We start from the raw sequence: 27,527 nt of genomic DNA, 5'->3' as shown, positions 1-27,527 counted from the left end.
CAGCTCCTGTCGGGCCACGGCTGCTTCAGGAAGTATTTTCATCCGTTCGGGTACGCAACGTCACCATTGTGCCCAGATTGTGAGAACGTCGAGAAGACACCGGAGCATGTGATCTTCAAATGCTCGAGGTTTGAAGCGACATGCAGGGAGCTATTTAAAACGGGGGGACCAGACATCAACCCGGATAATGTAGCCTACAGAATGACAAGCGACATAAAGACGTGGAACGCAGTCAACATAGTTATGATGTATATCCTGACCGTCTTTCAGCGGAAACGGCGTGATGAACATCGAACAACGGTTTCAGAAGAGCAATCACCGCCAGGCAACTGTCCACAGGAATAATCTAGATCCACCGCCGAGGACTAGTCGAGTAGACTGTAACAGAGCACCGAGTATGGGTCGTCGAAACGTCAGTGAACCGGACGCCACGCTCCATCCGGAATCGCAAGACCAATCACGGCATCCCACCGGTTATTCTGATAGAAATATATCGAAAGCCGAAGAAAAAACGGGATTGGGAGAACTTCTTTCGCCAGGGAACTCTTGTATCCTCTATCACACGAAAGAAGTTTGCAAATATAGTAAGTAGAATACATAGCTTTCGATACAGTGCCGTAGAAAAATATTTTATTGCTTGCTTTCTTACAAGACACAATAAAGTCAAGTACGTATATAACACAAATAGCTTGTTTGAACCATTCCTATATTGATAATTCAATTATTGAATCAATTAGAAATCAACCACATACAGCTTAAGAACCTTTTCACTTATCCAAAAGTTTGAGATTCACTTCACGAAATTGCCTGAAAACTTTGATGATTACCTATCACATGTACCACAAAATAAACGATTAATAATTAGAACAAAAAATGAAGTTCCCCTTGCAACTTCCGAGTAACGCTGAATGCTCTAAACAGCCGCTAATGGACATGAGCTCTATGGTGAAGTGCATAATGTATCGCGTAATAGAAGCTCAGGTTCTTCACACTCGCCCGCACGCACGATCGCACGCATGGACGTTTTGTGTGGTTGGCGGCACCGAGCGCGTTCATAGATCATACATGTACTGCCCCCTTTCTTTTAACGTATGTGATCTTATAGGGAAAGGGAAGTAATTTTTCCTCGGAAAAGTAGCAAGATGAAAGAGAAACATCGAAATCATTTGCATTTTCCAACTCTTCCGTGAATGAGTAGAGTGTGTCTCCTGATGGGTATAAAGTCGATCGGCTACACTAAATGTGAGTCGCAGCTGATGTGTCCTATCACAGCATCAGGGAGCGGAGCGTTTTCCTGGAGATAAAGGGAGAAAACATATTTTCGGTAACGAATAGTCTTAATTAAAAACATGTGCGTATCATTTATGCTTCTGGTTGATGGTTCGAGTGCCAAAGACGCGTACGCGTTTCACTTTTCCTTTTGTGGTTTGCCGCATCGTAACGCATTACATCTGTGTTCACAGGAGTGACAGTAAACATAATGAATTACTTTTTAATCCCATAGTACGCCTGTCTTACATGTGGAAAGTAGTAAACAAGTGGATAAGAAATGTCTTACTGAATTTTGCCCAATTCGGGTGACACCGCTTGTTTCCGTCACTGGCACAAGCATTTAAACATTATTCAATTCATGATACATAGATTGAACAATATAGAACTCATCAGCACAAGACTTCTGCCATATGTTTTCCCGAATTAATCTCAATTGACGCATTTGACACGCGGAATAGTCAGTGTTGAAACAGCATCCAATTTCCACCAATTAAAATTACGAACCGTCCAAAATGTGCCGCTAAACCATAACGATTTTGTGCGCCTAGAATTTGGGAAAAGAAAAAAAAAGAACTGCGTGATTCTAACGAAGCGATCCGTCTTGATCGCCTCCTTTCACTGTAGAATCTCCCATCGGAGCTTTATGGATAGCAGTAGCGTTGCCTCGCAACTCTTCAGTCAGTCTTGTTCGGGATCTCGAGTGAAACGGTCGCAAAATATTCTAGTAGTGCTATGATTGGCAGTAAGTAAGGGAACAGCATCCCAGTTGAAATTATAAACGATTCTTGCTGTTGGTCGGATTAAAAATAAGTTGTGCGAAGTGATTGATAAAGTCAGAAAGCAAAGTGATAACACGTTACTTAATCGGTGCAATGCAATAAAATAACTCGAGGAAGCAGAATAAATCCGTTTGGAACTAACAAAAGTTTGCACCGAAATGAAACCGTTCTTGGTGATGTCCTTTGCCTTCCTGGCATGTCTCGGATTAGCAGAAGGGATTAGTTCGAGAGATTTGTACAGCTACATCAACGAACCGAGCGAGGTGCTACCGCGTGGAGACGAGGAATTCGTTGAAGTGAAACTGTCCACTCCGGTTCATTTTTACAGCGAGAAATACGATCACGTCTATGTAAGATCATTATGTTAAATCTTGTGCAAAGAGGACGGTCCCAAACGATCGGAAACATTTATACTTATCAATGTCTTCGAAGCACAAAGTTCAAATAGTATAGCCTTGAAATAAAATCAAAATTCTAATCAGAAGAACCGTTTTCGAGTCGATGAATCGTCAGTTTATGCGTTTGTGTCAGATAACGGCAACTGTGTGCCTTATTCTCCACACTGTGTTTATCAGAATCCTTTCGTCTGTCGGGAAGCGTGATGGAGACGCGTGGGTATTTGTCGATATCAGTGTTCGCATGAGTGTGTAATTTTTGCAATAGCGAAACTGCAATGTAGCGAGAGTTCCCAATGCAGTTGAACTGTGAAAAATCTGTAATAACGGAAGAGGCATTACATTCGCTAAATTCAGAATCCGACTTACGCAGATGAAATTTTCAGTTCCTTCAACTTTTTTTTCTCGTGCTCTTTAAAAAAAACAATTGACACTATTTTTTCTTAGATGTGATTTTTTTGTTTAAATTACTACTTCTTGAACTTTTGAATTTTACAAAAATTGAAAATTATTCAATCATTGATAATTCGATGCATAAGCATTTTTGTGAAATAATGAAAATTGCGTTTCCGTATGAGCTCACCGAACCTTAGTAAGCCCAACCAACAACCGATTTCTTGATAAGTTTCGTTACGAGTTTTAAATCATAAGTGGTGTTCACTTAAAATTTGTCTTTGATGAGAGCGCGATTTTTTTCAATGTGCCTAGTCTATGGACGTCCAAGCTAGCCGCTAAATGTTGCCACCTTTATCTTAAATTCAAGAAGAAAGGTTTCTGTAATGAAACTCAAATTTTGATAAAAAAAGGATTATTTACAAAATGCAAAAATTTCAAAAAATTATCAACTATTGAAAAAATGTACGTCAAATGCGTAATGAAAGAGCTGAAATTGTTGCGCTCTCATAACAAACATTCTTCGGACAAAATCAGCCTAGAGGTCGCGTGACACCCGGCGGGATGGAGTATCTCAGCACCGAATGATGGAATACTTAAGTAGCACAACGCTGCATATACTTAATGTAGGAAATTGTTCAACGTTTGCACGATCTATAAGAGAAGAGGTCTATGCTATATTTCTCCCTAAGTAGAAAAAAATGGGTAAATGCCAAAATTTCTCCCTAGGGCTTTGAGAAAATAGTTGTTAGATGTAACTCTGTGCTCTAACGGTGTTGTGCATGGAATGTCAAACTTGCTCGTACCCTACTAGCTCGAATCGTTGTTATCCGATCATAAGTACATCATCTTTCATCATTTAAACGAATAGATTTAGCATCCTCTTGCGGGTCTACTGTATAATAATTGAATGAGAGGTAGTACAAAATTAGATTTTATTGTGTGTATTTTGCTAGGATGTAAATTCCCACTGTTTTTGATCAAACTATTGATGCGTGAAGATCATTTTCGAATTTTCAGTGAATCGAAAATTGAGTCAGTTCTCACAACACAACATCGGGTGTGAATACTGACAGTTGTGAGAAGCGTATTCCTTCTAATTCCTACAAAAAGGGTTAAAATTTTGATAAATCAAAAAATATAAGCACAATCACAGAAGTGCTCTCTTCAACAATGCTTCGGATAACTGTATAGAGTCTTTGAATCTCAGTGCTTATAGAGTGCAAGTTGGAGAAAGATCACTTTTCGATTGCGCTGACAGATGATCTTTTAAAAGATCTTCACGAGTGTCTCTTTTCAATCCCACCTAAATCTATCATAACCAGTTTTATTGGGTTTGGCTAAAGGTATGGTATTGTTTGGTTCACTCGTGATAACGAACAAAGCTGTACCTGACTGAAACAGAAATTAGAGGAGGTAAGTGGGAAGGCAGGGGACTTCCATTTTATTGTCGAACCATATAGCCTTCACCAGAATAAGGCATTCCTTCACATTCCGTGGAATCCCGAAGAATGTTTGAATAGTTCTAATGTTTTGATGAAGCTAGACTTCCCTAATCCTTGTTCGCGTTCGGTTTGCTGGGAAGTTCTGAGAATCAAATCGATTACAGAAAAAGTGTAGCAGTATCGACGGCTGATATCTGTAATTTCTAACGAGAAAGTGTTATAGACTGAACTATGGATTCCAAAAAGTCACGGCGTATCGGTTCAAGCCAAATTTGAATGACAATATCTCTTTGGGGAAGTTGACTTTCTGATATCCCAATATCCTTTCGGAGATGATGACGCTCATCGAGAAGTGTCTTTTATTTCATTGGGAATGAAGAATACTTCCGTATTGTCTATGTTCTCTGTGTCGTTATTTTCTTTATCCCGAACCTTAAAAATTTTCCAATCCTTCCCACCAGGAAAATGATGAAAAGACAAATCCCTGCAAGGCACAGATCTCTGATCAACATGGGGAATGTGTCATTTGAGCTAGTCGTCACTGATACTGATGAAATTTTTTGTAAAATAATAGAAATTACGTTTCCGTGTGAGCTCACCGAACCTTAGATAACCCAATGAACAACCGAATTCTTGATAAGCAACGATCATTACGAATTTTAAGTCATAAGTGGTGCTAACTTGAAATTTGTAATTGATGGCATCGCCACTAATAAAAGTTTATTAAAAAAATGTACGCCGAATATGCAATGATATATCTAAATAAAAATGTTGCCACTTCATATACCACGTGGACAAAAATAACCTTTGTTTTCGACTCCCTTCTCCGTGTCCGTGGACAAGCGTGGACAGTTCCTGTACCCCTATCCTCTCCCTTAGATGTCCACGTGGACCTTTTTCGGGTAGTTTCATACAAAAAGCGTTTTTAGAAAATGTTCCAACGTGTTAGAGTACTATGATGCTGAACGACTTATGGAGCTTGAGCTTGTGCGACCACCCCTGGCTGCTACTCCGTTATCGATCTGGACAACCTGAAGTTGAACAGAGAATAAGTAGATAATTACGCTTGGGAGTAGCGAAACATCTTACAATGTGCAACTCCTGGTAATCCTAAAGTGTTTATTAATCAATACCCGAACGTAGATCGCGGAAGAAAAGGGAAGGAATGGTTAATCCGATACTTGCTTTTGCTAGAGGCCGTATATACTACTGCGCACTCCACAAGTATCACAGGAGGAGGATATTTTTGTTAGTAAGAGTATAGAAGTTGGATCTACTTCTTCTTTACCGACGCCAGAGAGGTGACTTCACTATCTGGACTATTCTATTCTATTCTAACCCTTACACAGCCAGTATTGAAAAGCATCCTGGAAAACACTACAATTATTCTATAGTGTTTTTCTTGTCAATATTAATATTTGAAGTATATTTTCATATGTCGCAAATATTAAAACGGCCAGGCCTACTGTGCAGAGTTTGGTTTAAAGATGATTCAAAATTAAACGGCAATCAAATTATTTAATTAATGAATAATTTTATTGACGAATCGTTTTGAATCTTAAAAAGAGGAAGAAACGAGGACAACCGTACCAACCGTTTCCATTTGAAGGGGATATGATAAATCGTTGGGAGTGACTTTGCTAAGAAGGTTAATGTCACTCCTTTGGTCCTTTGGGATGGGACAGAGGTATTTACACCTTGCCCTGGCTGTTAAGCCTAGGATAAAGCGCCTTTACTCGCTCTGGGTTACGCCAGTGGCTGCAGTTTTTTAAACGATTGGAAGGAATAATCTGCGCCGAAAATGGTAATAATTTTTCCGACTCGAAAAGAGCTGCGAAAAAAGTCAACCGGTGACTTCGATATCTGGACTAGATATCGATCCACCAAACTCATAAACCGGGGACCAACGGTTTTACTTCCCTTCCGAAGGAAGACGTGACCACAGATTTTTTCACCTCAGAAAAATCTCAACCACACAGATGCATGCACAGTCACACTATGCTGTTATAAGTACTTTGACTATTTCCAAATCCTGAAGACTTTGAAGGTAAGTGTTCACACCAATGACAATACAAATTAGTTCGAGTGTTTAGCGAACCAGAAGCTACCCTCCATCCGGTATCGCCAAATGATCGCGCAAACTGCTGGTTGGCCTGTTGAGTATGGACTAGAGATGGTCGGGTTTCAACTTTTTCGAACCCGAACCCGACCCGAACCCGAGCGCACGAAAATTTAAAAACCCGAACCCGACCCGAGCCCGAAATTATAAAATTTGAAAAACCCGAACCCGACCCGAGCCCGAACATTTTAAAACTTAAAAACCCGAACCCGACCCGTACCCGAGAATTGAAATTTTGTAAAACCCGAACCCGACCCGACCCGAGAATTTTAAAATTTGAAAACCCGAACCCGAAAATTTAAAATTTGAGAAGCCCGATCCGAATCCAACTTGCTAATACGGATAATCAACCAAAGATCTCGAAGATTTTTAATTCTAGGCACCTGAGCTGGACTCTTCACTCATCTAAGAATAGTAGAATCACTCGAATCTGAAGTAGCACCATACGCATTGAGTTATATCTGCATTTGGAAAAACAAATCACTACCGAGTAGAATCCGCATTTATATTTACTATTATTGAACGTCAAATTTGTAACGTGCTGAGAAACTTGATAAATCATTGATATCTTAACCGGAAATTAAGTTAAATCGGCGGCCAACTTATGGGGATACAGAAAGCTTAATGGTCACATTTTCCAACAACCTTGCCCGTCGTAATTAACCAAAATTTCTGATTTTTTATCAGAAACCATTCCTGCAAGGCAGTTTCGTATAGTTTATTACATGTATTAAATTAAGCTATGGCAATTGGCAATTCGCATTCGACAGTTTACATGACGTCACCCACGTTACTGGTTGGAACGGTCAAACCTGTATCGAAGGGTATCAATCATTTTCTGACATTATTTTATGCTTCAGATTATACGGTATGCGCGCCAATAGAGATGCTTCGACATCTCCAATGGAGCTCTCGGAACGACTCCAAACTTAAAAAGCCGTCAATGGCTTCAACAGAACACACAAAATTTTTGCGATCATTTCGTTAAGTTCGTGGAAATTCATGCATTTTCATGAAGGAATCCGGATCATGCAACAGCTCAGCCCGGGAACAATCTGACAGAAAGTGCTTGTATCATATATGTACCACTGATTTGATAATGGTGCTATTATCCCATCACCATATGAGTGTCATGAACAACGAAACCTCGCGGAAGTGAAGCTAGGTTTAGGTCTGATGGAACAAAGACAGTTTCTAGAAAATAAATTTGGCCTAAACTATCTGCTTTTAAAAAAATAACGTGCCCTTTTTATATTTGAGCCGCCATAATGACACCGAAGTACCACCAAATTTATGAGTCCAAATCCTTATTTTTCCGTTACAGTTTATTGCATGAATTGCAAGAAATCTTTATCATAAACCAATTTGATTATTAAACTTCCGCGAAGGCAGGTACAACCTATTTGTTTCATTTGACCAATTTAACAGTGCTTGCTTAAAGTTTGTTTGGGGTACAAATGTACCCCACAAAACCGTTAGCGTTAGTGTTTTGTCATGTGTACATATTTCAAAAAAAAAATTATATATTTTTTTAAAAGCAAAATATCGATACATTGTAAGCGAGAAACTTGTGTAAAATTGCATAAGTAGCAATTCTGCTGAATAATAGTATCTGTTATTTGGTATAACAAAGCACTATAGCAAAGCAACTAGAAAATGCGTTTGGATCGGTATCATAATTTTTGTTTTTGCGGATGAAAGAGTCAAAACACATTCGTGAATATGATTTGTATATACTATGAAAGACGCATCATTCGAATCATTATCTTCTGCAGCCCAGGCTCTGGAACATACTTATTTTATATACACGTACAATGCACCGGCTCTACCTATTCCTTCGACGCCTTCCTGTTTCATCTCTGTTACTGCATATTGCTGTATTTTTAACGTTTGTATTGGCGTTTGGTTTTAAAAAAGCATCGGAATAAATATACTTTTTGACCGGTTTTTGAAAAAAAATGTTCAAAAGGAAATTTAATAAGCTTTACAACGTCGTATAAATGGTCAAAATCGATTTGAAACTACCGGAGTTATAGCAATATGAAGAAAAAAAGAGAATTTTGACGTATTTTAAAGACTTGTTTTATACAAAATGAAATATTACCTAATTAAATAGCCAAAACACGAATATTTTTAAACAGGTTACTTTACGAATGATTTTAGAATAAAACTATCCAATTTAATTATAAATTTAATAAAAATTAGTCATAGAGCAATTTTAGCTCTGGTGTACAAATGTACTTAAAGTACCTGTCGAAATTTATATTCCATTAAGAAAGTTGAACCGATATTTTCCGATAAATTCCTGTTGACTTGGTTTATCACTAATTATCATGAAAAATAATACGCAAAGAAATTTTAGATGTGAAACACGTATTGTTGAATGATCTTTCATGAATGTTCGTTTAAAAAAATTAAAAATTCAGGCAGTTTGCGAATCTGAAGAGACGGAATTTTATGCAAAAATGAAAAAATACAATATTTGAGCACCAGAAAATACGACGAATTCTAGCGATTCAGAGGTGCTAACATTTGGTACGGTTATATGTGTCATCCATTCGTATTGCGAAGTATAATTCACTACTACAAAAAAGACTGCGTTTTGTGTATAGACGCAAACAGTGTCATGAAATGGATGGGTTGTTTTGTTCAAAACCCGAACCCGACCCGACCCAGATAATTCCTAATTTGAAAAACCCGAACCCGACCCGAGCCCGAAAGTCCAAAATTTCATAAACCCGGACCCGACCCGAACCCGAGAATTTCAAATTTGAAAACCCGAAACCCGACCCGAACCTGAGAAGCTTAAATTTACAGAACCCGAACCCGACCCGAAACCCGTCGGGTTCGGGTCGGGTCCGGGTTTCGGGTCCAAAAACCCGAACCCGACCATCTCTAGTATGGACTATTCGAGTAGAATTCGACAAAACTGAGAGCAAAATGACTCACGCAACGGGCATCGGTATCGGAATAAATTCCGCCGCCGAGGGTTAAATGGTTCATTTGGATGGAAGCTTAATGGTTCACAGGAACATAAACTAAATAGCTACCGAAACGGGAGCCAAATGGCTCACAGACATACCTCAAGTGCAACCATATCTGAAATAGATTGTCAAAACCTTGAAAATGCAACAAGCGAAATGGAAATTTCGACAAAAGAACATTCTGTTCTAAAAATCAAGAGCTAGACTATGGAAGACAAGATAGTTTTCAACTCTGCCATTAGGTAGCGCTAGTGATCATGCTATTTTTTCAGTTCGATGTATCTCAAGATCGAATCAGCCTCCCCGCGATGTAACACTATGATGCAGTCTCGTAGGGAAAAACGAAGGAAGAAAAGTAAAGACTGTTTTAGTGGTTAGGAACGAAAGAAAGTGCCACCAAGTGCCAATGCACTTCTGAAACTTTGCAATTTTACTATAAAAATGCTGTTTTAATCCACCTAGTGGTGCGATTGTGCCTTTCTCATTTAACCAAATTATGATTCATTAGTTGGTTATGTTCAATATAATTGAATGGCTGGCGTCCAAAAGGGGCTAACCCACAATTCACACGTCCTTACCTTATCTTTCGTTTTAGAGTTAGGATGTCTTTGGCAAAGTTGTTGTGTGACATCTAGCGCTTTATTTGATCATTTCATATTAGTTCGGAATTCAGTCGCTAGGGTGGCGCTGTTATTAACTTTTTAATGGAACCCCGATCAGAACATCATAACAGAAAGCTATCAAATTTATATCTCATGTTGATATAAATTACTCTCTGTGTTATCTTTATGATATACCGATCAGGAATGCAAGAAAGCTTATATCAAGATTATATTTTCTGCTGCTATCATTGGATTAATAATATGATATTAATGTACGCATACAACGATGATGTTACAGTAAGTTATATATTCTTTCACAATTATCTTTGAACGCTAACGGTTACACAAATGACAGTATATTTGCTTATACACTGAGGTCTCTTTTTATGCGTCGTAATTCAACTTTTTAAAGTTAAATTTTTTGTTTTTGATTTTTTTGATTTGGATTTTCAAAATTTCGCGTTTTGAGTATGAACAAGTTTTAGATGCAATTGGTCGGAGACAGTGGTGGATCCAGGGGGAGGGTCTTGGAGGTCCGGACCCCCTCCTCGAAAATTTTTAACATCTTGATAATTTTCAAAAATGTTTCTTTTTTAAATTCATTCTAAGTTCAAAATCTTTGCAAACCAGATTCGATTACCAAAACTGATTTTAATTAAATGAGGATATTACATATTACGTATTGTACAATGAACATTTTAAAGTCGAAATTTTGGACCCCCTCCGAAATTTTTTTTTTCTGGTTCCGCTCCTGGTAGGAGAACTTGTCAGTGAGGTGTTTGATTGACTTACTTGGTTACAGTTGGATTAAGAGATGACATTGCCTATTTTCTGAGACACTCGTCTGACACATAACTTCGAGTAGGAGACGTACGATTTAAATGTTAAAGCCATCATCATAACAAGCTTTGGAATCGTGAAGTTATCAAAGAACTTTTCTAAAGATTATAATTTTCCTATAAAACTTATTTCGAAGAATATGCAGGAAGTATCAAGCAGTCCAGATGAAATAAAGATACGCGAATTGAAATCAAAAATCATTTTAAAACTAGTTTTCATGGCTTAGTCTAATGGGCATATAATTAATTTTCCTCTAATCTATGCTGTATATTGCGAAAACGAATTTTCGGGTCACAAAAAACTATCTGATATATTATACTGATCTCCAAAATTTTCATAGTGTATTTTGAGGATCTTGGTAAGACTTTCAGTGCGTTTTCTCCAATTTATGCAGGTTTTTATGAACACTTAAACCTTATCCAGTTTGTGGCTTTCTAGTTTGTGCGTTTTTTAAATTTCTAAACTATCGCGACTTTTTTATTTTATCCTCCGCATAAAAAGTGTTTGAGTTCACTTGAGTATATTTTATGGTTGAACTGACAAGTGATTTGAATGCGTTTTAGATAATCCTTGAAATATCTAAAAACTTTAATGCAAAAATATTGTTAATTTCCTCCTAAAAATTTAATCAAATTTGGAAAAAATGTGTAACAGAAATAACATGAAATATTCAAGAATCCGTCCCATCGAACAAACATCAACAATTTCTTGAATTTTCTCATAAATCTGTTATATTCGCAGTTGATAGATATAACTTCTGTGAAAGATTTGCATTTCAAGCAATTTATTGGGTGCGAGATAATTGTACTGGTTTGTTTAGTCTTCCCCATATCAAAAATGCCAATAACAAATCCCCAAAAGAGACTTATTTTGAAACCAAACAAAAACACATTTGTTGCTTTGAATCTATGCGGAATCCTAAATAAGATTTCTCGTATTCTCCGTAAAATAATGTACGTAAAATATCCGCTCAATGTTACCATGTCGCATCGACATTATTTCTAAAAACCACGTAAAACACGTTAACGTACAAGAGAAGCGCCAAAGCGCACTATTTAGAATCTAAAAATAGCCCCTCTTTTCTTATCTGAAAAGATATTATAAAGCTATTCAGTCTATCGTCATATAGACAGCTGTATTGGTGAGTAAAACTTAATAAAAACAAAGCGTATGGCACCAGGAAAACAAAGAGCACTTAGGCTTGGGCAAAGTTCAATGTGTGCGTTCTGGAAACGTCTTCTGCATCTATAATCGTTTTGCCCTTGACGGAAGCGTGGAATATTATGCTAACTTTAAACATCAGTCGAAAACAACGTCGTTGGTTCATGCAGGAAACTTCCCCATCAAACTCAGAATACCCAGGTTCAAAGCGGCAATATCGACAAATAATAATCTTACATGTCATATATTCACAATAACAATCAGCCAGCAGGTATGCAATCATTTGCCAATGCTATAAAAGCTTTTGATGCATGAAGCTTTTTGCTCCTAAAGCAAAAAGCGCCTTAATGTATGCTTTATTTTTCTCGTATTCTATTTTTAGACGTACACGCTAAAATCGTTGATATCATACAATAAGTAATACAAGCTATGTTGGGGTCAATTATGCTATCTCATGTTGTTATGATCGTGTTATATTGCTATCAACGTTTGTTATAAATGTGATATTCGTAGAGAAATTTATGTTATAATTTTTGTTATTTTAACACCTAACGGTTTCTTCTTTATAACAAAATTTGATAGGAAATTTTTCGTAACAAAATATCAGCATGAGTTATAATTGTGTTATTTCCTCCTGGTCGGGACGAGATAGAAAGATGGTGTATACGGCAAAGTTGTATGTCAGGTAATTTTAAATATATCTTCTGAAGATACCGTCTTTGTAGGTCCTACAGGTTTTGAAATATGGCACATTTTTGAAAACATAATGTGTAAGTAAATGTTTTAACTAAAATCTTCTCTATCTCGAAACATACAGGACCTACAAAGCTTGCATCTTCGCAGGCACGTAGCCAGAGGGGGGGCTAGGGGGCTAAAGCCCCTCCCGAAATTTTTCAAAAATAATTTTAAAAAACTGGCCACTTTTAACAAAATGTGTTGCTCATTTGGTTTGAACAAATTATTGAGAAAAAGTTGAAGAAGGCAATTTCTAACCACCAAAGGCAATGGTCACGAAATTCAGTGTGCTTTATGCTTTTGCTCGAGCCAGTGCGAAGCGAACGACAAAAATAGTAACTTTTATATTGAGTGCCTTGTCTGAAGAATAAAAGAAACTGTTACTATAATTGTTGCTGTAGTAATCTGTCGAGATCAATGAGTAGTAGAAGCAAGAAGTGGTGCTCCAGCCAAATACGGTGATTATAAAATATTAATTCGCATAGGACCGAGCATTCATAATGTGGAACATTTCCTGAAGGTGTAAATGGAGGTTAGACTTTCGGAAGCCGCCTTTATTGAGTTCTACCATGCCAGGCATTTAGCGCTCAACAAATTAGTCCAGACGAAACCATTCATTTCGAACAACTTAAAACACATGGTTGTGTGTGTGTGACAATGCTATAATTACTCACTTACTCGCAGATTAATGTCACATTTGGGAGAAATGGAATCCATTCGGATGGGCAATTATTTAGGGCGAGAAGCAAGGAAGAAATCAGACATTCGCGAACATGATGACACGGAAATGTACAATAGCGAGATAGAAATGAACAACTCCCCCCCCCCCCCCCCCAAGACATAGATGATGAAAAAAAAATATTTCCTCGCCTCGGAAACAGGTTTCCACGTGCAATGGCTAAGCGCTTGCGCGAGATTTGCCGGACAACCATTTAAACTCGTTATATATTTTTTTATTGTTTACATAAGGAAATATATAAAAGACCCACGACCCCGTTTGTTATTTTTAAATAAGTTTTTGAATTGCATGCAATTTTGATTTATGTATTAGGTCAGTGCTCACCGTGCACTTTGCACACTGTACTGTGTTACACAAAAAGTATTTCATTTCATTTTTACGAAGAATTCGTTCCGTACTAACACACTGTTAATTCGAAAATCCATGATATCTGCAACAAACGTGTAAAATAAAATTCTTTTAAAAGTGAATGGGTCAAAAAGTGGTAAAACAATAGCAATCACGAAGCGCGACTAAAATGTTGGGACTGATTGAATCTATAAGCCAATAAGTTGGGATAAGTGTTTCGATTTCATGTCTTCAGTATGTGACAGTCTTTCGTTCTGTTTTTGCTCGTCATGGAATTAAAATGAGAGAGATAATCTTAAATAAGAGAGAAAAGAGAGGAAAAAATCGATCAATCCAAATCGATTCAATATCACTTTTCTATCTTTTCTATACACTCAACACGAGTGGTTTCGGAATTACGCTCTGATCTTCTCATTTCGTCTTCGTTATTCGTACAACTTTGATGCATTAGGTGCAACAACTTTATTTGAAACTTTTTCCCAAATAGTGGTAAAACAAACCTGTGATCAGACAAACATTACAACTTTCTTCAAGAAGTCATACATCTCTTCCAATCTGGATGATTGTAAAAAATCAAGAGCTAATTATTTTTATTCAAAAACAAACCAATTACTGAGCAGAGTAGTGTCCACATATTTGTTTAACGAATTGACAAAAAGTTTTGCAAAAGTTTCTCAGGAAACGGATAGTTTGCTTTAATTTAAAAACAGACAACTCTAAAAGAAAGCCTCTTCGGCAAATTAGATGTAAATGCGATGTGTTCTCTTCCATGTGTCGGAAGCAAGTGATGCTGAAATTATTATGTAATTAAACCTATATTTCTAGTTTCTAGTTCATCAATGTTAAATTTACCATTAGAAGCATTCACTAATCAGTGCTAAGCAATTTTCTTTCGATTAGTGAACAAGTTCTGAGCAGTTTCGTTCAGTAGATCAAATTCTGGATAGTTTCCATTAGTAGATTAAATCATTGAAATATATATATATATATATATATATATATATATATATATATATATATATATATATATATATATATATATATATATATATATATATATATATATATATATATTTGACATTGTCCAAAAACCCACGAATTCCGAAATAAAACCTTCAAGTGTTCAAATATAATATTTACTTAATCTAGGTAATCTTTGCAAGTTCCAACGGTTTTGCAAGATTCCGAAAGTCGATAGAGCTAAGGTTCTTATTCTTGCTTTGTAGTGAAATCAGTAGTTTTTTGCGCTCACTTTACATTTTGACTTTTACTATAGTTTCAGGGATCTCGGAAAATCAATCTACGATATTTTAATTCGTAAGTCCAATGATATAAAAAGTATCTAAAATGAATCTACTTAAATAGATAGTTATTCTAAGTTGCCTGATAATACTGTCGAAGATAGTCTTTAACCCATTCCCCACGAGAGAAAAATGAAAAAATATTCTTCCTCAGGATTGTTATGATTACGACATTATCAGTATCATTTAAATTGAAAATTTCATAAAGTTGAGTTAACGCAAACTTCGGATGAAGTCACAGAACTAGTAATAGTAGCAAGACGCCTGTTCATGAACATATAAATTGAACCTATTTTCCGCATCTACAAATCGCCTACCTTGTCAGAAGATTTCAAGCAAATTTCGACATTCACTTTGTTTGGACATTCTTTGCAACGGTAAACTTGGATTTCACACTGATATGTTACTATCCATGGAGACAACCTTGACGTTGGTTTCGTTCTCCAGATTAGCAAATGAGTGTAAAATTTCGTGAGACGTGTTTTTGGATATTTTTCTACTCATTCCAATTTAGCGTCTTCTACACCTTGTAAACATGTAGTCTAGAATGCGTAACATTTTTAAAGCAGCCCTAAATACTTTGAACTCTTGAATATTCATTTTTGTAACTAGAGAAATTTCTAACTTGTGAATTAATAATAATCAAATTTAATTCGTCGATGTACTATAGCCTTTCTTGTAACAGGCAACGTATTTTTAGGGTTTTTTAGTGTCTATTGTCTTAGTTTTGGAATTGTTTTCACTAAGAACTATTCATAATTACGTTCAGTTTCCAATGACTATCTCAAGTCATCAGAATTATTACATTTTTTCCTTTTTTTATTTCGACTAGTTAGTCACATTTTCTTTTTTACATTTTAACGACATTCAATTAGCTAGAGATTACTGGGTAGGGAAAGTTGTGAAAATTAGAGCCATAGTACTCAAGTGAGAGCAAGGATGTGAAGTAAACAGATCGGAAAACTCGGAAGTGGCAGGGTCATTAGAACAGGCTTAATATCGTACGGGCTTAATTTTTGTCTTCTGCAAATAAAGGTCGATCTGTTTACTTCACATCCTTGCTCTCACTTGAGTACTATGGCTCTAATTTTCATAACTTTCCCTCCCCAGTAATCTCTAGCTAATTGAATGAAGTTAAAATGTAAAAAAGAATTATTACATTTATATAATAATTTTAAGCCCCTCCCGAAACAAAATCCTGGCTACGGGCCTGCATCTTCGGAAGATATGTTTAAAATGATAGCATCTACAACTTTCTCGATGACACCACATTTCTATCTAGCTTCATTAAAAAGTTGATAACAGCGCCGCCCTAGCGACTGAATTCCAAACTAGTGTGATTCAACCAAATAAAGCGCTAAGTGCCATACAGCAACTCTTCTGAAGACACCTTAACTCTATAACGAAAGATAATAATTGATTCCACGTTTTTTAACTCTCCGACCACAATGTACCGTTTTTCTCTTAATTCCTTATTGCTCAATGAACTTTCAATGTGGAGACATGATACCTTCACTGTAATTTTCGCAAAAATATGCTCAATAATATACGTTTGTGCAAGAAATATATATTAGATAGAAAACAGCCATATATAGCAAGTGTATGAGCGGCCCTTACCTTCTGGATTGACTGTTTGAGCCGAAACGTCAACGTACAATGCAATCCAACTAAAAATAGTATTAAATCGATTTCACCGATATGTGAGCTATAACACAAAATTTACTGATTGCGAATCGATTGACTACTTTTTCTTAAACCCTCGGAAAACGAACGAGAAAACTTGAATTTCCATAAGATTCAATGTGGGGTTAGTCCCTTTTGGACGCCAGCTAATACTGGGATTACCTCCATGGTCAACTTTGACTGCTAATAGCAAAAAACCTAAAAATAATTTTCAAAATTCCTAAATGGCAGTACACGTAGATCACCTAGAACTATCAAAAAATGCAAAAATGTTGATTTCGAAAAAAATGTGGGTTAGCCCCTTTTGGACGCCAGTCATTCAGTTGTGAAAATGTCTATTACATTCTTATTATTGGATGAAGGGAATGCTGGTGTGAGGGTAGGCCAAGGGAGGGAGGTGATGAAAGAGGAAAGTGTGGCAATAAGTCAAGACCTGCGAATCGAAGTGATTTGGTGATCATTTCAATAGTTTTTAGCCTTTGAGGTATTACGATTGTAACGGTTTATATGGGAAATTCCAGTGCGACTTTACTAACCAACCTGTAACTCCGGAACCAAAAGTCAGAACTGAATGAAATTTATTAGCAGTCAATGGGATTACTGTATCTTTCATTTGAAATCAAGTTTGTAAAAATCGGTCAAGAATTTGCTGGGGAATAGGTGTGATATTAGCTTGGGAACTTGACGAGTTCCCCGGAGGGCTCAAGAACCATCATAGGTGGCCACCCTACTAACAATTGAAGTTTTATGGTAGTTTTATAGCCACTCATAAAACTTTGATTGCACTTGTAGCATGCTATAAAACTTCAATTGTTACTTTGGCAATGTGGTCAAAGCTACGTTGATTGATCATTAGTGATGTAGAAATGCAAATTAAAGTAATGTTGCACCCATTTTAATATGTATTACATCATTTGGACATCATGGTGGTAGCAGTTTATATGGAAATTTGCAGTGTGACCGCACTCTTCAACCCTTAACTCCGGAACCGGAAGTCGGATCAACAAAAAATTCAATAGCAGCTTATGGGAGCGTTATACCTTTCAAATGAAACTACTGTGTAAACTGATGTTCAGCCATCTCTGAGAAAATTGTGTGAGTTTGAAAGACACACCCATACACACACAGACACTTTCAGCTCTCTACGAACTGAATTTAATGTTATATGACACTCGGTTCTCCGGGTCTCGATTGAAAAGCTTCAGAGTTTCAGAGTGTTTGCATAGCCTTCCAGGTATGACTAAGCAAAAATGCACTGATGATTCCTGTACGTTTCATAAATCCGTAGGACTATCAAATGAAGTTTTTAGTTCTCTGACGTGGCTACCTACTGTGCAACAAGATGGGGAAGATTGCAACTATTTTGAAGATATGCGCGAAACAGAACCAAATGACTATAATGTACCAAGCGAACAAATCTGGAAGTCTTCAAGCACAAGCGATAAACTAATGCTGATGTTTCCACCAGAGCTCGAAAAATTATAGAACGTACATTCGCCAAGCTACTGTATACGAAATACGCAATAGAAAAAAATGTCAGAAATGTGAATAATATTTTGTTTTATTCAGCTCGTTTATGTGATAAGACACATTTGCGTTAGCTTAAAAGTGCAAATTTCTTTATTTAACATTTACAATTCTTCAAAACAATGGCATTACACATTGAAATATTTTTTTTAAATGAAACTAAAGAAATTTTACAGCTTTCCTGAAGCTAGAGATACATTTCGATTTACAAGAGGAGATAACATAACTTTATTAGAGCTATTTTTATGAGTAGTAATACAGTTTGCATTTTTTAGCAAAAGTGTTGGAGCAATTCACCCCCTCATGCCCATGTTGTTTATAAACAACAACGTTTCCATACAGCTGTAACTTTTCGATTAGAGAAATTTGCTCCCAAAGTACGGCTATAGCAGTAAATATTACCTTTTAATTATTATTTACAATAATTGTCTGCAGAACTAAAGTTATTGCAATTATTCTGATTGGATTCCGCTGGAGCAGTCCTGCCAGAGACAGTTTGAGTTATCAGCGAAAAATTAAAATTCGATTTATCTTCGTAGTCTTGAAATCTTTTTGAAAACTAATAAATTTTATCAATTTAGACTGTCTGTCTTGGTCTTTTTGCATCATATATATTATGCAAATATTCTGAAAATCGTCAACCTAATCCCGGATACGATTCCGTCCATCGAGATCGAAAAATACTGTAATATGTGTTTATATGTGTGTATTTTCCCTATTACTAAATTTTGCAGGAGATGTGTATTCAGCAACGGAAGGTAGAAAGTTAGTTACCTCTAGTCTGGCACATATCTTAATCGAAACAATTTTTTCCTGTTTTTTACATTTTACAACCATCCCAAAACTAAGAAAACCTTACGATATACTGGAGGAAGTGATTGAATATTATTAATATTAGCGATATCAATTGTACCTATTTTTATGAGTAGTAGTAGGGAACAGTAGGGAGTTGTGAACCATGAGGGGTTGTGAATACCGTCAATACCCGCTAAGCTATAAATACTAAAAATGTACTAACTACTGTTAAATGTTTCTACTGTCATGACGTTACTTTCTCATTGGCAAATGTGGCATTAACAGGATTCTACCACAATTTTAATAGCACCGTGTCACAAACCGCAAATTAAGGTGGCTTGGCGCGAATTATGTTGTCACTTATTTATTGCAAATCAGCTCACTTTTCCATCTCATTTTTAGTTTAGAAATATCTTTAAATTTATCACCTATAGCACTAATATAAAAAAAACCACAAAAATCCTAACGGTTTCTAATCTTTGCGTTGGTTCACAACTTCCCAGCAAACCGAAATATGCAGATTCTACGCATTTTACGCAACCTGCCATATCTCAATCAAGATAATGATTATTTTAAATAGCTTCAACCTTTAAAAATACCAATTCAAATATTGAAATCCAACCAATGGTTATAGTGTTATTCCCCGAAAGCAAAACTATGTTCACAGCTTCCCACTGTCCCCTACAGTTGGGCATTTTGACGAGATCACTGAATTTAACAATCAAAACTAGAAAATAATAGGTAAAGGGCAAATATGCTTCGGGGAGATATTCAGGAGTGGGTGAATTCCTACATCTGGTTACCAGAGTCAGGGTTGACAATGATAACAGGGAGAAGAAAAATAGTAACTTTCAGCTTCAGGCAAACGGGAGATCAATGACATCGATTACAAACTTTGATTCTTCACTAGGAGACATCATGAACTGAGCCGTTGGGTGGTCCTCCTCTAACCGGGTTCCTCCAGGCGATTTCGTTGTACGGCTCAGATGAGGATTGACTGCACACCGTGTGTGCGTGTGTGAAATTCTTGGTGTATGTTCCGTGTTCAGGGATTGTAATTCTCTCTCACTCACGCGAGAAGTAGCTTATCCGATGTCCAACTTTTCCGAGATAAGGTGAGTCGCAAAATTCTCCGTCTCCACGAATAGCGTGAGAATGATTTTCCGGATAAAATTTATTTGACTTTTGACGTAGGACTACGTCTTTGTTTTCGATATGGGGGTGCACTCTGCAAATTCTACAAAAATGGTATGTAACGAAAAGTGGTCCAATTTTAAACGCATATAATTCAGCCATCTCACGATAAATTTTCAAATTTTTTGCACAAATCGCCCCGAAATACTTCTAAGAATAGATTCCAATAGATAAACCCAAAGATTTTTGATATCATAGCATTAAAAAATTAAATTATATACAACCTTGTCAAAATATCGCGCATTAACACACAGAAGATAGCGCGTCCCAAGCCCTGTACGACGGATTGGTATACCTAGCGCGCAACGCTTCTATGAATGACGTCATCATCGACTATTTAAAGAACGGACTTGGCCAGACACGCTCAGTTCCCTGTTGAACGGCTGGCGAAGCAGATCACTGCGCTCTGTTTTTTACAACCAGTGTAGCTGAGCTGGAAGTCCGTTACACTGGCTGTGGAGGGACGCTGCCCTGTGTCGTCCAACAGGCGACCGCTCCAACTGCTTCCTAAATGCCGCTGTAATGTTGCCAGTAAATTTTTGGTTTAACTAGCACATGTATTTGCTATTTGCGCTTGAAATTAAGTAATGTAGTGGTAGTAATAAGCTTCCCATTTTGGTTTAAACGCAAGGACAGTTTTTAAAACAGGATTTGATTAATTAGTTTAGCTCATCTAAGCAATTTTATCAATTCTGTAATTTAAAAGGAATTTTACGGAACTTGGTGAATTTGGCCCCACTTGCAACTGATATAATCAACCTGCACAAAGTGTTGCATAACGCAGGGCTGTTTTTTGGAACAAAATTATGTGTTATCATTCAGCCCTTCGCTATGCAAAATCACGATATTATGACAGATGGGCTAAGCGTGGCCGTTCCTTTCAATCGGGAAAGGCCGCGTAGAATTTTGGTGAAATGCGCTAATAGTGGTGGTACTAGTTGTCTCTTTCGTTCTACCCATCATCATCAGCGTTGACTCATTTTGCATTGTACGCTTGGGTTCAATGTTTGGCGTCAATGTGTTGGTAGGTAGGGGAACTGGCGGTAAAATGAACACGTTAAGCAAAGTCATTATTTTCTAACTAATAAGTGAATGAGATATTACAATCACCTTATGTTTCTTGTTAGACATGTTTTGTACATATCTGGTAAAAATACTTCGTCATAAACACATTTTTTCAAACATGATTCTTGATTTCTAAACATGTCCAAAAATGAGACATGTTTATAGCGAGTGGGTAAAATGAACATCTGGCGGTGTTAAAATGAACAGCTTCTGGTGACCTGCAAAATGTCCTGTATGTATGCAATGCGCAGCGTTGGATAGCATTTTCCGATCAATGCTAATATCCCAACAAATCATGAGCTTTGCATACACACAGGTCATTTTGCAGGCAAAAAAAATTGTCACGGAAGAATTGAATTTTCATGACGTAATATTAACCATTTTACAATCCTGTGACATCGAAACACATCTACAAACTTGGGGTTATCCATGGGTGTTTGAACTTTTAGGATCTGTTTGAGAGCAACTAGAAAGCTTGTTCTACACATGAGATATGATTATATTGTCTAAAATTTGATTTTTCTTCACCGGTCCGAGTGTTTTTTTTCCCACACACTAAGTACTAAGAAAATAAATATTTTACATTAAGTAGTATAGTCCTACGTCTACAGTTCGTGCAACCCCATAGGGCTGCCCCTTGTAGTTTTTCCTTCTCACCGGAGAAGGTGATAAAATTGTAATTTCGTGGAAATCAATAAAAACTTCAAAAAATACACTTAATTACAAAGAAAAGCGGCAAAGAAGTATGATAGACTTGTTTTATCGTGTTTTTGAATAACGACGTCAAAGCAGGGAACGCAAAAAGGATACCTTGATAAACTTATTCACTCATTCTTCGGCTGTTTTATTTATCCGGAGAAATAACACGTTGTATTTATACGGAGAAGTTGTGTGAGTGCCAATAACTTTTCGTGTGACAATATGAGTTTTTATTGTCGCAGTAGCAAACTGTCCGGGCGCATTTACTCATATGAGCGATAAATGCAATGCCTGTCCGTGTTTGTTAACACATACAAATATGAATAATATTAACAATGTTTGTAATTCACCTCCAGAAAAAAACTGAATCTCAAACAAAGTGAGAAATTCGATGTCACTATCTACATAACTTTGATATAAATTATCAACTGCGAAACAGAAACAATGTCCAAAAATAGCCGCCATGTAATGAAGAAATTCGCAAACTCTCAACAAAAGGTCAAGCACACGCGAAGCAGTGTAAAAAATAAACTAGTTTCCGTTCTTATCAAGACCGGGCCTCTGTTAGTAGCGGAATACGAAATAATAAACAAAATCACAATGGGTTAATGTTACATAAAGCTCATCGACACCGCAAAACTGACACTTGAATCATGTAGAATAAAAGAAAGCGATAACCTACTCTAGAAATTTACTATCGTTTGGTCGTCTTATGAATGATTCGTGTTCTCTGTATGAATGAATAGAAACTGATATTTGAAATTGTGCATTCCAGATCAACACCAATGGCATCTTGACATTTGGTTCGGAGTTTCAGAATTTCCTCAATTTGCCTTTCCCAATAGAATACCCAGCAATCGCACCATTCTACGCGAATGTAGATACCACGCTGCCGAACGATACGGCCGCCATAGTGTATTTTCAAACACAGGACAGCGAATTGCTTGATCATGCCAGTGATCTGGTGCGTAACAGTTACAGTGAAGCGGTTGATTTCGTAGCTAGTCGCTTGTTTGTGGCAACCTGGGAACACGTAGGACATTTTAACATGAAAAATGATATCACAAACTCATTTCAAGTAGCGTTGATTCTTGGCGAAGAGGAGACCTATGTACAATTTCTGTATCCGGAAAATGGAATCAACTGGGTACAAGGGGACACTTCTGAATCCGGGCTGCCAGATGTTCGCGCGCAAGCAGGGTTCATATCCGACGATGGAAGATTCTTCCCGTTGCAGGGTTCGGGAACGGATAATGTATAATTGGATAACAATTCATAAGCAAACGACTTTAATTGAATAAAAAAAAAACTATTTCAGATACGACATCTGACTGTGTCATCGAACGCTGGTGAGCCGGGAACATGGCTGTTCAAAGTAGGTCCGCTAGATCAGGAAATAAATGTTGAGGAACCTAACATGATAGATCAGGGTGCTGCATATGAACCCCGCACTTGTGCGGAAGGCGGTCATTTCAAGTGTCATTCTGCCGCATCGTGCAAAGATACGAGTAGCGGTTTCTGCTGCACCTGTAAATCCGGGTATTACGGAAACGGGTTCAGCTGTGTGAAGAATGATGTTCCGTTGCGAGTTGTCGGTGCAGTGAAAGGTAAAGTGAATCACTGGACCGTTGACACTCAAATGCAGTCGTATGTTGTGATGGCCGACGGTCGAACTTACACAGCCTTAAGCCCACTAGATGACGATATCGGTACTACACTACAATTGACTCATGCTCTTGGTGCTAGTATTGGTTGGTTGTTTGCGAAACCTATCGGAAATACTATGAATGGCTATCAGGTAAGTGTTTTATATTTTTTATACATATATTCACTTTTTTATACAAGCATATTATTTTAGGTCACTGGCGGAAAGTTCAATCAAACAACGAATATCGTTTTCAAAGATAGTAATGACAATCTACGAATGGATCTTCGGTTCAACGGACTAAACTTGTGGGATCAACTTTCGGTTGACATTAATATAGAAGGTCACGTTCCATTCATTCCTTTGGGAGACAAATTACAAATTGAAGACTATTCTGAGATGTACCAAAGAGCCGGTAAAGATCGCTTCGAAGCTTACACATCTCATACCGCACATATACCTTCGGAGGATCGTGATTTGGAGTATAGTGTTCACCAGGTGATCACTGTCGAACCGTGTAAGTTCCTGGATCAGAATGATGATGCGATCGCCCAAATTTCGACACTAAAAACCAGTAAGATTAACCTCGGTTATGAACAGCGCGAAAAAGCTATTCGTATGGGAATGTTGAGCAAGATCAGTTCTGGCGAAAAACTTAATCCATGTGATGATGCAAACTGCGGAGATAACACAATCTGTGTGCCCAATACCGACGATTCTTATGATGTGAGATTATAAGATTGATACCTTGTCAAAATAATACAAACTGCGCAAATTTCAATTTCAGTGTAACTGTAAAAATGGATTCACCTACGTACCATATACCAACAACGATCGTGTGAACTGTGTCGATATTGATGAATGTTCCGGCATCAACATCTGCGATGAAAATGCTCGCTGCATCAATGAACCGGGTGGGTACAAGTGTGACTGTATTGCTGGCTACGAAGGGAATGGCTATCAATGTGATCAAATTGGACTGCGATCCACTGCTGCATCGTTCGTCGTTCCGACCCCTGCAAACACGTACTATGAGGTTGAACCACAGACTCCGGAAACAAAAAGTGATCGTTGTGAGGTATCTTGATTTTCATTCGATTACTCTGCGCTTAAATAAACTATATTGCATTTTTCAGTATTGTTCAGAAAATGCAGACTGTGTCAGTGGCCAATGTGTATGCAAATCGGGATTTTCCGGTGATGGTCTGGTGTGCGAAAATATTTGCGAGGACGATCAGATATGGAATGGGGAAAGCTGCGTTAAACATGGATCTACCGAGGAATGTTAGTAAATTATACCAAGTTGTCAAATTTATCGATAAATTATTTTAATGTAATTCGCAGACGAGATTGCACCATTCTGCACTGCCCAAGGATGCACATGTCCAACAGGATACACTCTAATTGAATACGCTTTTGATCAAATTTGCCGCTTGATTGAAGCACAACCGGACGATACGCACCTACCTTCGTGTGACGTGGGGAACGTTTGCAGTCCACTGGCAAACTGCGAATGGAACGAAAATCAATATCGGTACGAATGCGTCTGTAATCCGGGATATGACGGTAACGGATACACCTGCGTTGAAAAGGAAGTATCTTGTTTAGACGAGGAAGATATTTGCGACCAGCATGCATCCTGTAATTACATAGTGAGCCTGAAAAAATCCATATGTGTGTGCAACAAAGGTTATGAAGGCGATGGACGTAGTTGTCAGCTAGCTCCGGAATGCGCAGTAGACGATGACTGTGGGATGCATTCAACTTGTGATGATGGACTATGTGTCTGTCAGGATGGATTCGAACGAGACGTCTCGGATTTCTGCGTTCGAATGGGATCATGCGGTGGAGCCTATTGTGCGGAGAATGCCATCTGTAAGTGGGATAACGTTCAGGGTATTCCGTACTGCCATTGCCCAGAAGAATTCATTGGAGACGGTGTTACTCAGTGCAAATCGGTTCCGCCACCATGCAACGTTCGCAACAACTGTGGTTTGCATGCAACATGTGGACCAAATTTCAGGTAGGGTTTATCGCTCATTTGTGATCTTGAACTAATGGAGGCATTATTTGTAGAGAACCGTCTAAGTACGAATGTATCTGCAATCCCGGATTCTTCGGGGATGGTTTTATTTGCACCCCGGAACGTAACTGTGCCAACATACCAAGTCTTTGTAACCCTAACGCCAGGTGTGTCTCAACTACTACTGGATATCAATGCATTTGCAATGAAGGTAAGTAACTACTATATCTGACAGCGTGGAATAAAGATTAGGCTCTTGGTAGGCTTCATTGGCAACGGAAGTGTCTGCAGAACTGCTCCTCGCTTGGATTCTGGTTTCTTGCTTATCAGTCAGGGTGTGGCTAATGTTAAAGTTCCTATCAGCGGTACCCGTGCTGTACCATTAACGATGGCTCAAATGGCGATTGGTGTAGACAAAGATTGTGCCGAAGGTCGTATTTTCTGGAGTGATATTTCAGCGAAGCAAATATTCAGCTGTAAATACGACGGTACAGATCGTAAGCCGTTCATTACGAAGGATATTATTTCACCGGAAGGCGTGGCCGTCGATTGGATTTCACGCCGACTGTATTGGACAGATTCGGCGAAGGATACCATTGAAGTTGCAAGTTTAGAGGACCCAAATCTGCGGGCAATTATTGTATCCAAGTACTTGGTGAATCCAAGAGGCATTGCTATCGATCCACACCAAAGTAAGTTGTATTGGTCGGATTGGAATCGTGAAGGACCAAAGATCGAGTGGTCCAATTTGGATGGTACGGAACGTCAAGTATTAGTTAGTGGACCACAAGTAGAACTGCCAAACAACATTCAAGTAGCACCTGGAACTGGTGAGTTATGCTACGCAGACGCGGGTACCAAAAAGGTCGAATGCGTAGACACCTATACCAAACAGATCCGAACGGTAGCGAGCAATTTAACGTATCCCTTCGGGTTAGCCATCACGGATGATCATTTCTATTGGACCGACTGGACAACGTAAGCCCACAACCCATATATTCTAACGGTACGAACGTTTAAATCTTTATTTATATCAACAGGAAAAAAATTGAATCAATCAATGCCTACGGTGAACGTGAGAAAGGAATCCCATCGCCAGTGTTTGGTAGTCACAAAATGTACGGAATGACTGCGGTTACCGACAAATGTCCCCTGTTCCATAGCCCATGTGTTCTCAATAATGGCGATTGTCCGGACAAACGGATCTGTTTGACAAATCCTAGGGCACCTTCCGGTAGAGGCTGCAAATGTGCCGACAATAATAATTGCAATGATGTTATACTAGACTATTAGGTCGATTTTCCCCGAGGACAGTCTACTCGATATAAGAAACACAGATTGGGAAAATAGTTCTCAACGGAAGAAATTGAACTAGATATGCGTCGTCAAGAAACATACTTCAGGACAAATGATAGTGGTGCCTTATACTTAGTACTGTGACACAATTCATTTTTCAAAATAAAGTTTGATTTAAATGTAAGTGATATAGTCACCGATCTTAGACATAAAATCCTTTTTTAAAAATTTATGAAATAAAATAAAAAAATCTGTCTGAGGCAGACTTACTGTAAAATATTTAGTACTGTCGAGAATATGTGGGGCTCAAGAAGCAAATGCACATACAAGACGTCTAGAATGATAAAAGTGCTGCAATCGATGATATCACATCGCCTACTATTTTTTTTCGATTATAGAGGTTTTAACTTTAAGGTCATTCGCCTCTTCGGGTTAGAAAAATCTCTTATCAAAAATTTCTAACCCTATGTGCGGGGTCGGGACTCGA

The 27,527-nt window shown here is 37.8% G+C and overlaps 1 protein-coding gene across 1 annotated transcript; it reads left to right on the top strand.

Moving 5' to 3' along the window:
• The first annotated feature begins 1,968 nt into the window (after window positions 1-1,968).
• LOC131681382 (nidogen) lies at window positions 1,969-27,300 on the top strand. Its single transcript, XM_058962136.1, has 10 exons — window positions 1,969-2,401; window positions 22,852-23,331; window positions 23,395-23,874; window positions 23,935-24,447; window positions 24,509-24,799; window positions 24,858-25,005; window positions 25,066-25,744; window positions 25,798-25,955; window positions 26,008-26,722; window positions 26,785-27,300. The coding sequence occupies exons 1-10, from the start codon at window positions 2,210-2,212 to the stop codon at window positions 27,035-27,037; spliced, it is 3,909 nt and encodes a 1,302-aa protein (XP_058818119.1). The 5' UTR covers window positions 1,969-2,209; the 3' UTR covers window positions 27,038-27,300.
• Window positions 27,301-27,527: the final 227 nt, after the last annotated feature.

This window comes from Topomyia yanbarensis, chromosome 2 (genome assembly GCF_030247195.1).
Source record: "Topomyia yanbarensis strain Yona2022 chromosome 2, ASM3024719v1, whole genome shotgun sequence".
NCBI lineage: Eukaryota > Metazoa > Arthropoda > Insecta > Diptera > Culicidae > Topomyia > Topomyia yanbarensis.
This window is presented reverse-complemented; position numbering and strand designations above follow the sequence as displayed.

What these genes read in the sequence shown, in the direction of transcription:
- LOC131681382 (XM_058962136.1), top strand. Translation starts at nt 2,210, where the DNA reads ATGAAACCGTTCTTGGTGATGTCCTTTGCCTTCCTGGCATGTCTCGGA. An exon ending in ATACTATGAATGGCTATCAG is followed by an intron (nt 23,875 to 23,934) that starts GTAAGTGTTTTA and finishes ATATTATTTTAG; the next exon opens with GTCACTGGCGGAAAGTTCAA. An exon ending in ACATGGATCTACCGAGGAAT is followed by an intron (nt 25,006 to 25,065) that starts GTTAGTAAATTA and finishes TGTAATTCGCAG; the next exon opens with ACGAGATTGCACCATTCTGC.